Source organism: Pan troglodytes, chromosome 9, assembly GCF_028858775.2.
Source record: "Pan troglodytes isolate AG18354 chromosome 9, NHGRI_mPanTro3-v2.0_pri, whole genome shotgun sequence".
Taxonomy (NCBI): domain Eukaryota; kingdom Metazoa; phylum Chordata; class Mammalia; order Primates; family Hominidae; genus Pan; species Pan troglodytes.
In genome coordinates this window covers 109,350,605-109,364,162 of record NC_072407.2, presented here as the reverse complement: position 1 = coordinate 109,364,162, position 13,558 = coordinate 109,350,605, and the positions used below count along the sequence as shown (strand labels likewise).

General features: G+C 38.5%; 1 protein-coding gene across 4 annotated transcripts in view; it reads left to right on the top strand.

Moving 5' to 3' along the window:
- The window catches only part of CWF19L2 (CWF19 like cell cycle control factor 2), a 120,444-nt gene that overhangs the window by 80,309 nt on the left and 26,577 nt on the right, over window positions 1-13,558 (top strand). For all 4 annotated transcript variants that reach the window (XM_009424104.4, XM_522171.8, XM_063783372.1 and 1 more), the window contains one exon: window positions 12,846-13,058. In XM_009424104.4, coding sequence (XP_009422379.3) covers window positions 12,846-13,058 — 213 coding nt within the window. The remainder of the gene's footprint in view (window positions 1-12,845; window positions 13,059-13,558) is intronic.

Below are 13,558 nucleotides of genomic sequence, written 5' to 3'. Positions count from 1 at the left end.
GCCAGTTTTCCCAGCACCATTTATTAAATAGGGAATCCTTTCCCCATTGCTTGTTTTTCTCAGGTTTGTCAAAGATCAGATAGTTGTAGATATGCGGCGTTATTTCTGAGGGCTCTGTTCTGTTCCATTGATCTATATCTCCATTTTGGTACCAGTACCATGCTGTTTTGGTTACTGTGGCCTTGTAGTGTAGTTTGAAGTCAGGTAGTGTGATGCCTCCAGCTTTGTTCTTTTGGCTCTGGATTGCCTTGGCGATGCGGGCTCTTTTTTGGTTCCATATGAACTTTAAAGTAGTTTTTTCCAATTCTGTGAAGAAAGTCACTGGTAGCTTGATGGGGATGGCATTGAATCTATAAATTACCTTGGGCAGTATGGCCATTTTCACAATATTGATTCTTCCTACCCATGAGCATGGAATGTTCTTCCATTTGTTTGTATCCTCTTTTATTTCCTTGAGCAGTGGTTTGTAGTTCTCCTTGAAGAGGTCCTTCACATCCCTTGTAAGTTGGATTCCTAGGTATTTTATTCTCTTTGAAGCAATTGTGAATGGGAGTTCACTCATGATTTGGCTCTCTGTTTGTCTGTTATTGGTGTATAATAATGCTTGTGATTTTTGTCATTGATTTTGTATCCTGAGACTTTGCTGACGTTGCTTATGAGCTTAAGGAGATTTTGGGCTGAGACAATGGGGTTTTCTATATATACAATCATGTCGTCTGCAAACAGGGACAATTTGACTTCCTCTTTTCCTAATTGAATACCCTTTATTTCCTTCTCCTGCCTAATTGCCCTGGCCAGAACTTCCAACACTATGTTGAATAGGAGTGGTGAGAGAGGGCATCCCTGTCTTGTGCCAGTTTTCAAAGGGAATGCTTCCAGTTTTTGCCCATTCAGTATGATATTGGCTGTGGGTTTGTCATAGATAGCTCTTATTATTTTGAAATACGTCCCATCAATACCTAATTTATTGAGAGTTTTTAGCATGAAGGTTGTTGCATTTTGTCAAAGGCCTTTTCTGCATCTATTGAGATAATCATGTGGTTTTTGTCTTTGGTTCTGTTTATACGCTGGATTACATTTATTGATTTGCGTATATTGAACCAGCCTTGCATCCCAGGGATGAAGCCCATTTGATCATGGTGGATAAGCTTTTTGATGTGCTGCTGGATTCGGTTTGCCAGTATTTTATTGAGGATTTTTGCATCAATGTTCATCAAGGATATAGGTCTGAAATTCTCTTTTTTGGTTGTGTCTCTGCCCGGCTTTGGTATCAGGATGATGCTGGCCTCATAAAATGAGTTAGGGAGGATTCCCTCTTTTTCTATTGATTGGAATAGTTTCAGAAGGAATGGTACCAGTTCCTCCTTGTACCTCTGGTAAAATTCGGCTGTGAATCCATCTGGTCCTGGACTCTTTTTGATTGGTAAGCTATTGATTATTGCCACAATTTCAGCTCCTGTTATTGGTCTATTCAGAGATTCAACTTCTTCCTGGTTTAGTCTTGGGAGAGTGTATGTGTCAAGGAATTTATCCATTTCTTCTAGATTTTCTAGTTTATTTGCATAGAGGTGTTTGTAGTATTCTCTGATGGTAGTTTGTATTTCTGTGGGATCGGTGGTGATATCCATCCTTTATCATTTTTTATTGCGTCTATTTGATTCTTCTCTCTTTTTTTCTTTATTAGTCTTGCTAGTGGTCTATCAATTTTGTTGATCCTTTCAAAAAACCAGCTCCTGGATTCATTAATTTTTTGAAGGGTTTTTTGTGTCTCTATTTCCTTCAGTTCTGCTCTGATTTTAGTTATTTCTTGCCTTCTGCTAGCTTTTGAATGTGTTTGCTCTTGCTTTTCTAGTTGTTTTAATTGTGATGTTAGGGTGTCAATTTTGGATCTTTCCCGCTTTCTCTTGTGGGCATTTAGTGCTATAAATTTCCCTCTACACTCTGCTTTGAATGCGTCCCAGAGATTCTGGTATGTTGTGTCTTTGTTCTCGTTGGTTTCAAGGAACATCTTTATTTCTGCCTTCATTTCGTTATGTACCCAGTAGTCATTCAGGAGCAGGTTGTTCAGTTTCCATGTAGTTGAGTGGTTTTGAGTGAGATTCTTAATCGTGAGTTCTAGTTTGATTGCACTGTGGTCTGAGAGATAGTTTGTTATAATTTCTGTTCTTTTACATTTGCTGAGGAGAGCTTTACTTCCAAGTATGTGGTCAATTTTGGAATAGGTGTGGTGTGGTACTGAAAAAAATGTATATTCTGTTGATTTGGGGTGGAGAGTTCTGTAGATGTCTATTAGGTCTGCTTGGTTCAGAGCTGAGTTCAATTCCTGGGTATCCTTGTTGACTTTCTGTCTTGTTGATCTGTCTAATGTTGACAGTGGGGTGTTAAAGTCTCCCATTATTAATGTGTGGGAGTCTAAGTCTCTTTGTAAGTCACTGAGGACTTGCTTTATGAATCTTGGTGCTCCTGTATTGGGTGCATATATATTTAGGATAGTTAGCTCTTCTTGTTGAATTGATCCCTTTACCATTATGTAATGGCCTTCTTTGTCTCTTTTGATCTTTGTTGGTTTAAAGTCTGTTTTATCAGAGACTAGTATTGCAACCCCTGCCTTTTTTGTTTTCCATTTGCTGGGTAGATCTTCCTCCATCCTTTTATTTTGAGCCTATATGTGTCTCTGCCTGTGAGATGGGTTTCCTGAATACAGCACACTGATGGTTCTTGACTCTTTATCCAATTTGCCAGTCTGTGTCTTTTAATTGGAGCATTTAGTCCATTTACATTTAAATTTAATATTGTTATGTGTGAATGTGATCCTGTCATTATGATGTTAGCTGGTGATTTTGCTCGTTAGTTGATGCAGTTTCTTCCTAGTCTCGATGGTCTTTACATTTTGGCATGATTTTGCAGCGGCTGGTACCGGTTGTTCCTTTCCATGTTTAGTGCTTCCTTCAGGAGCTCTTGTAAGGCAGGCCTGGTGGTGACAAAATCTCTCAGCATTTGCTTGTCTGTAAAGTATTTTATTTCTCCTTCACTTATGAAGCTTAGTTTGGCTGGATATGAAATTCTGGGTTGAAAATTCTTTTCTTTAAGAATGTTGAATATTGGCCCCCACTCTCTTCTGGCTTGTAGAGTTTCTGCCGAGAGATCCGCTGTTAGTCTGATGGGCTTCCCTTTGAGGGTAACCCGACCTTTCTTTCTGGCTGCCCTTAACATTTTTCCTTCATTTCAACTTTGGTGAATCTGACAATTATGTGTCCTGGTGTTGCTCTTCTCGAGGAGTATCTTTGTGGCATTCTCTGTACTTCCTGAATCTGAACGTTGGCCTGCCTTGCTAGATTGGGGAAGTTCTCCTGGATAATATCCTGCAGAGTGTTTTCCAACTTGGTTCCATTCTCCCCGTCACTTTCAGGTACACCAATCCGACGTAGATTTGGTCTTTTCACATAGTCCCATATCTCTTGGAGGCTTTGCTCATTTCTTTTTATTCTTTTTTCTCTAAACTTCCCTTCTCGCTTCATTTCATTCATTTCATCTTCCATCGCTGATACCCTTTCTTCCAGTTGATCGCATCAGCTCCTGAGGCTTCTGCATTCTTCACGTAGCTCTCGAGCCTTGGTTTTCAGCTCCATCGGCTCCTTTAAGCACTTCTCTGTATTGGTTGTTCTAGTTATACATTCTTGTAAATTTTTTTCAAAGTTTTCAACTTCTTTGCCTTTGGTTTGAATGTCCTCCTGTAGCTCAGAGTAATTTGATCGTCTGAAACCTTCTTCTCTCAGCTCGTCAAAGTCATTCTCCATCCAGCTTTGTTCCGTTGCTGGTGAGGAACTGCGTTCCTTTGGAGGAGGAGAGGCGCTCTGCGTTTTAGAGTTTCCAGTTTTTCTGTTCTGTTTTTTCCCCATCTTTGTGGTTTTCTCTACTTTTGGTCTTTGATGATGGTGATGTACAGATGGGTTTTTGGTGTGGATGTCCTTTCTGTTTGTTAGTTTTCCTTCTAACAGACAGGACCCTCAGCTGCAGGTCTGTTGGAGTACCCAGCCGTGTGAGGTGTCAGTCTGCCCCTCCTGGGGGGTGCCTCCCAGTTAGGCTGCTCGGGGGTCAGGGGTCAGGGACCCACTTGAGGAGGCAGTCTGCCCGTATTCAGATCTCCAGCTGTGTGCTGGGAGAACCACTGCTGTCTTCAAAGCTGTCAGACAGGGACATTTAAGTCTGCAGAGGTTACTGCTGTCTTTTTGTTTGTCTGTGCCCTGTCCCCAGAGGTGGAGCCTACAGAGGCAGGCAGGCCTCCTTGAGCTGTGTTGGGCTCCACCCAGTTGGAGCTTCCTGGCTGCTTTGTTTACCTAAGCAAGCCTGGGCAATGGTGGGCGCCCCTTCCCCCTGCCTCGCTGCCGCCTTGCAGTTTGATCTCAGACTGCTGTGCTAGCAATCAGCGAGACTCCGTGGGCGTAGGACCCTCCGAGCCACGTGCGGGATATAATCTGGTGGTGTGCCGTTTTTTAAGCCGGTCCGAAAAGCGCAATATTTGGGTGGGAGTGACTCGATTTTCCAGGTGCGTCTGTCACCCCTTTCTTTGACTCAGAAAGGGAACTCGCTGACCCCTTGCGCTTCCCAAGTGAGGCAATGCCTCGCCCTGCTTCGGCTCACGCACGGTGCGTGCACCCACTGACCTGCGCCCACTGTCTGGCACTCCCTAGTGAGATGAACCCGGTACCTCAGATGGAAATGCAGAAATCACCCGTCTTCTGCGTCGCTCACGCTGGGAGCTGTAGACCAGAGCTGTTCCTATTCGGCCATCTTGGCTCCTCCCCCAACATCTTCCAGTAGCATTTCTATACACCATAACAGTGTAGCTGAGAATGAAATCATGAAGGTAATCCCATTTACAATAGCTATAAAAAATAATACCTAGGAATATATTTAACCAAGGAGGTGAAAGATCTCTACAGGGAAAAGTATAAAGCACCTGTGAAAGAAATCGTAGATGACACAAATAAATGGAAAAACATCCCATTCTCATGGATCAGAAGACTTAATATCACTAAAATTGCCATACTGGCCAGAGTAATCTACAGGTTGATTATAATCTCTATCAACATACCAACAGCATTTTTCACAGAATTAGAACAAACAATATTAAAATTCATATGGAACCAAAAAAGAGCCTTAATAGCCAAAGAAATCCTAAGCAAAAACAATAAAAAAAACCCAAAGCTGCAAAGCTGCAGGCATCTGATTACCTGACTTCAAATTATACTGAAAACGCTATAGTAACCAAAACAGCTTGGTACTGACATAAACAATAGACAGCCAGATCAATGGAACAGAACAGGAAATATTGAAATAAAGCCACATATTTACAATCAACTGATCTTTGACAAATTTGACACGAACATACACCGGGGAAAAGATACTCTTTTCTGTAAATGGTGCTGGGAAAATTGGTTTGCCCTATGCAGAAGAAGTATGAAACTGGACCCATATCTTTGAACATACACAAAAATCAACTTAAGATGGATTAAAGACTTACATGGAAGACTTGAAACTATAAAAACTCTAGAAGAAAACCTAGGGAAAACTCTTCTGGACATTGATCTAGGCGAAGAATTCATTACTAAGACCTCAAAAGCCTGAGCAATAAAAACAAAGACAAATGACAGTTAATTAAACTGAAAAGCTTTATGAACAGACAGCCTGCACAGTGCGAGAAAATATTTGCAAAATATGCATTTTTTGCAAGGGTCTAATATCCAAGAATATACAAGGAACTCAATTCAGCAGCAACAACAAATAGTCCCACTAAAAAGTGGGCAAGGATATGAATAGATATCTTTCAAAAGAGGATATGCAAATGGTCAACAGGTAAATGAAAAAATGTTCAACATCGCTAATCATCTGAAAAATGGGCATTAAAACCACAGTGAGATATTATCGTACCCCAGCCAGAATGGCTACTATTAAAAATTTTAAAAACTAACAGATGCTTGTGAGGATGTGGAGATAAGGGAGCTCTTATGCACTGTTGGGGGGAATGTAAATTGGTACGGCCTCTATGGAAAACGGTATGGAGATTTCTCAAAGAACTAAAAGTAGAACTATCATTTGATTCAGCAATCCCATTACTAGGTATCTATCTACTCAAAGGGAAATAAATCATTATAAAAAATACCCCCACTTGTATGTCTATTGTAGCAGTGTTCACAAGAGTAAAGATAATGTAATCAACCTGTGTCTATCAGTGGATGATTGGATAAACAAAGTGTGGTATATATACACAATGGAATACTATTCAGCCATAAGAAAGAATGAAATCGTGTTTTTTGTTTTTGTTTTTTGCTGCAACATAAATGAATCTGGAAGTCATTATCTTAAGTGAAACAAGTCAGGCACAGAAAGACAAATATCACATGTTCTCACTTTTAAGTGGGAGCTAAATAATGTATACACATGGATGTAGAGAATGGAATAATAGAAAATAGAGACTCAGAAGAATAAGGGGGTGGGAGGAGGACGATGATGAGAAATTACTTAATGGATGCAATGTACATTATTTGAGTGATGAATACTTTAAATGCCCTGACTTCATCACTATGCAATCTATGCATGCAACAGGAGAATACTAAGAGGCACCCTCAAGGATCTCCTACATTTCAGTCATACTTCCTCTTACCTCCGTTATGTAGTCCAATCCAATTTGCCCTTGATAGGATCAGTGGCTTCAGCCAATACAATGCCTTTTCATTCAGTGGAGTGAGGAGTCATAGCAGCGAGGTAGCAGTCTCAACTTCAAGTTCGTTGAGTCGTTGTTGTGTCCCTTGGTGGAAGTATTCCTTCTTTTTTTTTTTTCCTTTTTAAAATGTAGATGGGGTTCTGCCATGTTGCCCAGGCTGGTCTTGAGCTCCTGGGTTCAAGGAGTCTTCCTGCCTCCTTCCTTGGCCTCCCAAAGTGCTGGGATTACAGGTGTGAACCACTGTGCCTGGCCCTGTATTTCTCCTTTTCGAACTAAAACCTCTAGACCAGTAGAGTCTAAAGTCACAGGAATGGGAAGCAAAAATTTTGCTAGTTTATCACAAAGGGTAATAGTCACTCCTGTTTTTTCCCTAAGATTCCCAGACCTGTGGATCCTAGTTGTGGATCATCATTGTTTGGATGCTGACTTAGAGCATATACTATATCCTGGAAGACATAGCCCAGCCCTACAAGGGATAGTCACCTGGCTGGTACTTGTAATTACATCTTCAAAAGGACACTTCACTGTTCTGTCCAGCCAACTACTTCAGAATGATGGGGATTTTGGCAGAAGCATGGCATGCCAGGAAGGCAAATCCATATCCAAAGTATCTATTCCAGTAAGAAGAAAGCACTGCCCCTTCCAGGATGGAAGCGGCCTGTTGTATTCACCTTGCTGCCAGAGGGAGAGTTATCCTATCAGGGGCTCAGTGTTGGTCTCTGTTGTTGGCAGACTGGGTATTCAGCAGTGTATGTAGCCCAGTTGGCTTTGGTGAGTCCAAACTCATGATAGTAAGCTCATGTGTAACTTTTATCTGTGCATGGCTGTTTTGTTCACAAGCTTTGAGACGATGGTAGGAGTAGCTAATGACATAGTACTGTCATGTGGGACATAAGTATCCTGTACTCTGTGTCTGTTTGCATAACTCTTTCCCAGACCTCCTTGTCATCAATTCTCTAATTGTGTTCTAAGTCCCTGACCATCCAGCCAAATATGATGTTGGGGAGTCCTCAAGACCAGCTTTACTCCTGACACCAGCTGCAAGTTCAGAGGTCCCTAAGGCCACTCTTGGGTTCAATATTTTACTGGAAAGACTCACAGAATTGACTAAAAGCTGTTACTCTCATGGTTAAAGTTGATTACAGTGAAAAAATACAGATTAAAATTAGCTAATCCTCTCAACTCTTCCTCCTTAAGCCCTAAGCAGCTACTAATCTATTTTGTCTATAGATTTCCCTGTTCTCGACATTTCATATGAATGGAATCATAGAATAGTGTTTTTTTAAATAACTGACTTTTTTCACTTAGCATAATGTTTTTATAGATCATCCATGTTGTAACAAGTATCAGTACTTCATTCTTTTTATGGCTAAATAATACTACATTGTGGAGTTTCTTGGTCATGTGGTAACTCAACCTTGTCCAACCCATGGCTTGTGGGCCACATGTGGCCCAGGACGACTTTGAATGCAGCCCAACACAAATTTGTAAACTTTCTTCAAATATTACGAGCTTTTTGTGATTTTTTTTTTTTTTTTTAGCTCATCAGGTATCAGTAGTGTTAGTGTATTTTATGTGGGGCCCAAGATGGTTCTTCTTCCAATGTGGCCCAGGGAAGCCAAAAGATTGGGCACCCCTGTGGTAAGCCATATGTTTAATATTTTATTAATTAATCTATATTGAAATGTTTGAGGAACTACCAGACTGTTTTCCAAAGCAGCTGCACTATCTTACATTCCCATCAGCAGTGTATGAGGGTTCTTATTTTACCACGTCCTTGTCAACACTTGTTATTATCTGTCTATTTGATTGTAGCCATCCTAGTGAGTGTGAAATGGCTAACTCACTGTCATTTAGTTTGTGTTTATGGTGTGCCAAATTGATTTTGTATAATATAATCAGCTTTTTAAAGGGTTCTGTCTAAATGATGAAGAGGCATATTTTCATGCTCCTCTTTTCTTTATCTCCTTTCATCCAGCAGTTTTGTTCACTTTTTCCATCTTACACTTAGTACATTCTCCACTATCTTTTACCAGTCTATCTGTTAAAAAATGTTGATTGTTACTCTCAAATAATGAGAATACGGTAGGCTGGAGGTCATAGAAGAGGTATATATGATTGATAAATTAAAAATATTTGTATCAAAGCCTAAAGAAAAGATAATGAGTAAAAATGCAAATAATTTGAGGCTGCAGGAGGAGGGAATTAATTGTTCCTGGATCAGTAGGGACCATATTTCAGTTGTATTGAAGAATCAGTCAGACTTAATTGGCAAGACTGTATCATTTTCAATTCAAACACTACAAATAAATCAGAGAGGTTTGGCAACATCCATGAAAACTAGATTTAAGAGTAGAAATACCATCTTCCATGTATAAAACATTTGATTTGAATTGAATGTTTTCTGTGATCATTTATGAACTTTCCAAAAACACAATGGGCTATATCATATGAAGGCACAATTATGTATGTATAAATGTGTATTGTGCTCCTGTTAATATATTTTGGATAAGATAAATACCAACCTAGATATCTGCGTTCCCACTGTTAAGTACCTTAACTTGATTTGGTATGTTTGTTCTAGATGAAATAAGTTTTCTTCTAGCTCTTTATTCTGCTTCATAGACTATATTCACAGTATGCCCTTTCTGTGTTTCAAACATTGATTTCTTAAGGGAAAAAGCCTCACTTATGTGCCAGACACTGCAGTTTTGTATTCAGACCAACCAGTTTTGATTCCTGGTTCTGTCCTTTAATAGCTGTGTGATTTTGGTTAAGTTACTTAGTTTCTGTTAGTCTCGGTTTTTTGTTTTTGTTTTTGTTTTTGTTTTGTTGTTTGAGACGCAGTTTTGCTCTTGTTGCCCAGGCTGGAGTGCAATGGCGTGATCTCGGCCCACAGCAACCTCCGCCTCCCAGGTTCAAGCGATTCTCCTGCCTCAGCCTCCCGAGTAGCTGGGATTACAGGCATGTGCCACCACGCCTGGCTAATTTTTGTATTTTTAGTAGAGACAGGGTTTCTCCATGTTGGTCAGGTTGGTCTCAAACTCCCAACCTCAGGTGATCCGCCCACCTCCACCTCCCAAAATGCTGGGATTACAGGCATGAGCCGCTGTGCCTGGCCTAGCCTCAGTTTTTAATCTGTCAAGTGAAAATAAAAATTTCTGTGTTGCAGAAATATTTGGATTAGAATTACTATCTGGCATGTAGTTGGACACTATTTCATGAAAATGATTAGTGACCAGTTCTGATATTTTTTAGAATGTAATGAATTATGATTTAGATGAAGATGTAAAGTTAAAATAAATTTAAAATAATAATTTGTAAGGCAATGCAGTTTACATAAATAGAGAAACCTGGAAAAGTCAAGAAGTATACAAGGACTAATATGTAGAATATTGTAGAAGAAAAAAATAAATTGCTAGTAGAAACAAGGAAGTCACTGTGCTCTAAGAAATGCCTTGGTAATAATCTTTTTACCTGGTTCTTTCAGTAATGGTGTTAAATAAATTTTCTTCTATTTACATTGGGTTTTATTTTTTCTTCTTTTTCTAGTTTCTTAAGGTGGCAGTTGGCATCATTGATTTGAGACCTTTCTTGTCTTTTAATACAGATGTTTAATGCTATAATTTTCCCTCTAAATTATGCTTTAGCAGCATACCACAAATTCTGATATGTTGTATTTTTGTTTTATTGCTGTTTAAAATCATTTCTCATTGTCTTTTTTTGTTGTTGTTGTTGATTCATGGGTCATTTAGAAGTGCACAATACCAGGTATGTGGCAGTTTTCCAAAAATATTTCTGTTACTGATTTTTAATTCCATTGTGTTCAGAGAACATACTTTAAGTTACTAGAATCCTTTTAAATTTATTGAGACTTGTGTTATGACCCAGAATGTCATCTAGCTTGGTTTGATATTCCATGTACACTTGAGAAGAACGTATATTTTGCGCTGTTGGGTGGAATTTCTATTAATGTCAATTAAGTCAAGTTGGTTGATAGTGTGTTCAAGTCTTCTATGTAGCTATTGCTTTTCTGTTTGTGCTACCAATTATAGAGAGTGAGGTATTTAAAATCTGTGATTACAGTTGGGATTTGTCTGTTTCTTTGGCAGTTCTATCAAGGTTTTTGTTATGCATTTTGAAATTCTGTTATTAGGTATATAAACTTTAGGATTGTTATGTCCTCTTAAAATTTTTCTTTTCAACTTACATAATCTACAGAATGTTGTGTCCTCTTGATGTTATGATTCCTTTATCAGGTGACCTTTTATCATTCATAATACTATATGCTATGAAATCTGCTTTGTCTGACATGAATAGAACTGCTCCATCTTCAAATCATTTAAAATGCTAACATCCAAGCATCTTTTTATTGCTTTGTGTTTGATGATAACATGTAGTTTTGTTTTTTTTTTGTTGTTGTTGTTGTTGTTGTTGTTGTTGTTTTTTTTGAGACGGAGTTTCGCTCTTGTTGCCTAGTCTAGAGTGCAGTGGCGCTATCTTGGCTCACTGCAACCTCCATCTCCCTGGTTCAAGCGATTCTCCTGTCTCAGCCTCCTGAGTAGCTGGGATTATAGGCATGGACCACCACGCCCGGCTAATTTTGTATTTTTAGTAAAGACGGGGTTTCACCATGTTGGTCAGGCTGGTCTCAAACTCCTGGACCTCGTGATCCGCCCGCCTTGGCTGCCCAAAGTGCTGGGATTACAGGTGTTAGCCACTGCGCGTGGCCTGTTTTGTTTTTAATACTTAGTACTTTAATACTTCCATTACACTAAGTAATTTACATTACACTTAGTACTTTAGTACTTCTATTACACTTAGTAGAATGCAGTGTAATGGAAAAAAAAGACAAGTTAATGAGTGTGATACAGTGTAGTCATCCTGAGACTGACAGCAGTACAAGTACACATTGGAGGGGCTTGCAAGATGGAGGAAGTTTCTTTGATGGAAATGACAGCTAATTCTTACCATAGTATTGAAAAATGAGTAGAATTAAACCTCATGGGTTGACCCAGGAAGACACTTACTACAACTGATGAGACAGCCTGTCAGGAAATAAGGATGCCAAGGACAGAATAACTGCAGTCATGTGCCAATGCAGCAGGTATAAATAAGTGTAAATGTGCTGTAATTCTTTATGGGTGGCTGAGATAATGACATCTTTGCCTTCTGATAGTTCAATATACATAAACTTTGTTTCATGCACAAAATTATTAAAAATATTATATACAGTTACCTTAGGGCTATGCATTTAAGGTACATAGGAAACATAAATGAACTTCATTTTAGACTTGCATCCCATCCCCACGATATTATATATATGCAAATATTCCAAAATTGGAAAAAATTGGAAATCTAAAACTCTTCTGGTCCCAAGCATTTGGATAAGGGATACTCAGGCAGTATTGTTACAACCATTGTAAAATGAGGAAATAAGGCATAGAGAGAGCACAGAGAAATTAAATAATATGTTCAAGGTTATACACACAGGAGATAGAACTTTACCATGGTCATTTTGACTGTGGAATCTAAGCTTTGAACCATTATGACTTTATGTATGTATGATTTAGTTGGCTTTCAAGTTCAAGAGTTTGAACTTCATTCTGTACACAGTATAGAACTCTCTAAGTACCTAAGGAGGTACATAAAATAAGAAAATAAAATTTGTGTTTTTGTATTTTGAAAGCATCAATCTGTCCATAGTTCATGTTGGGAGAGATATGGAGAAGGTACCTGGAGATGTGCTTAAAAAAAAAAAAAGTTTCACATTCTATATAGTGTATATGTGAATTTTTAAAGTTACAATTTAAACCTCTCTGTGATTCAGTTTCCTCATCTATTAGTTGAAAATGCTAATGGTCCCCACCACATAGGAGTATAAAACATGAACAAGTCATATAGAATTGTATATAGTAAATATTCAGTAAACTTTAGCTGTGGTGATGATGATGATAGATTGACTCTAGAAGATCAAACAAATATTAATCATGTTTTTTCTTTTCTTTTAAATGTATTAGTTTTATCATAGAACTTACAGATACAGATTTATGATACCACAGTGCAGTAAAATCTTAATCACTACCTTCTACTCTCTATTACTGTTATTTTGGTTTTTCAGTTTATGGGAAAAACAGATGGAGACTATTACACCCTGGATGACATGTTTGTCTCCAAAGCAGCTGAGAGAGAACGTCTTGGTGAAGAGGAAGAGAACCAACGGAAAAAAGCTATTGCTGAGCATCGGAGTCTTGCTGCACAAATGGAAAAATGTCTGTATTGTTTTGACAGCTCTCAATTTCCCAAGCATCTTATTGTTGCAATAGGTGTTAAGGTAAGAAGTATTTATTATCCTTTGCTTACATTCTCATAGAACTTTTTTTGTTTCTTCGTAGAATAACTTGAATAAGTTTATTATTTTGTCTGTTTTACTTGTTCATTGGGTCTTTCCCCTAATAATTTTTAAGCTCTGTGAAGACAGAGATAACTTTTGCTCTCCATTGTATACAAAGCATCTAGCCCTGGTTGTAGTACATAATAGTAATTCATTTCAATAAATACTTATTGATTTAATTCTTACATTGAATAAATAATTTTTGTATACCTAATATCTACCATACCCTAATTAGTCACTGGGGAAAAGTTGAGACTCAGACTTTTAGACCTTATGCCTAGTGAAATAATGCAGTAAATAAAGTAATAATTGCCCTGATTTGAAAGAATTAATTGTCATAAAGCAAGTAAAGTGAGGAAATGGGAGAAAGTGATGGGGGTATTTTTTTCACAAGGTAGTCTGGAAGGCTTCTCTGAGGAACTTTAGTAAGGATGCATAAA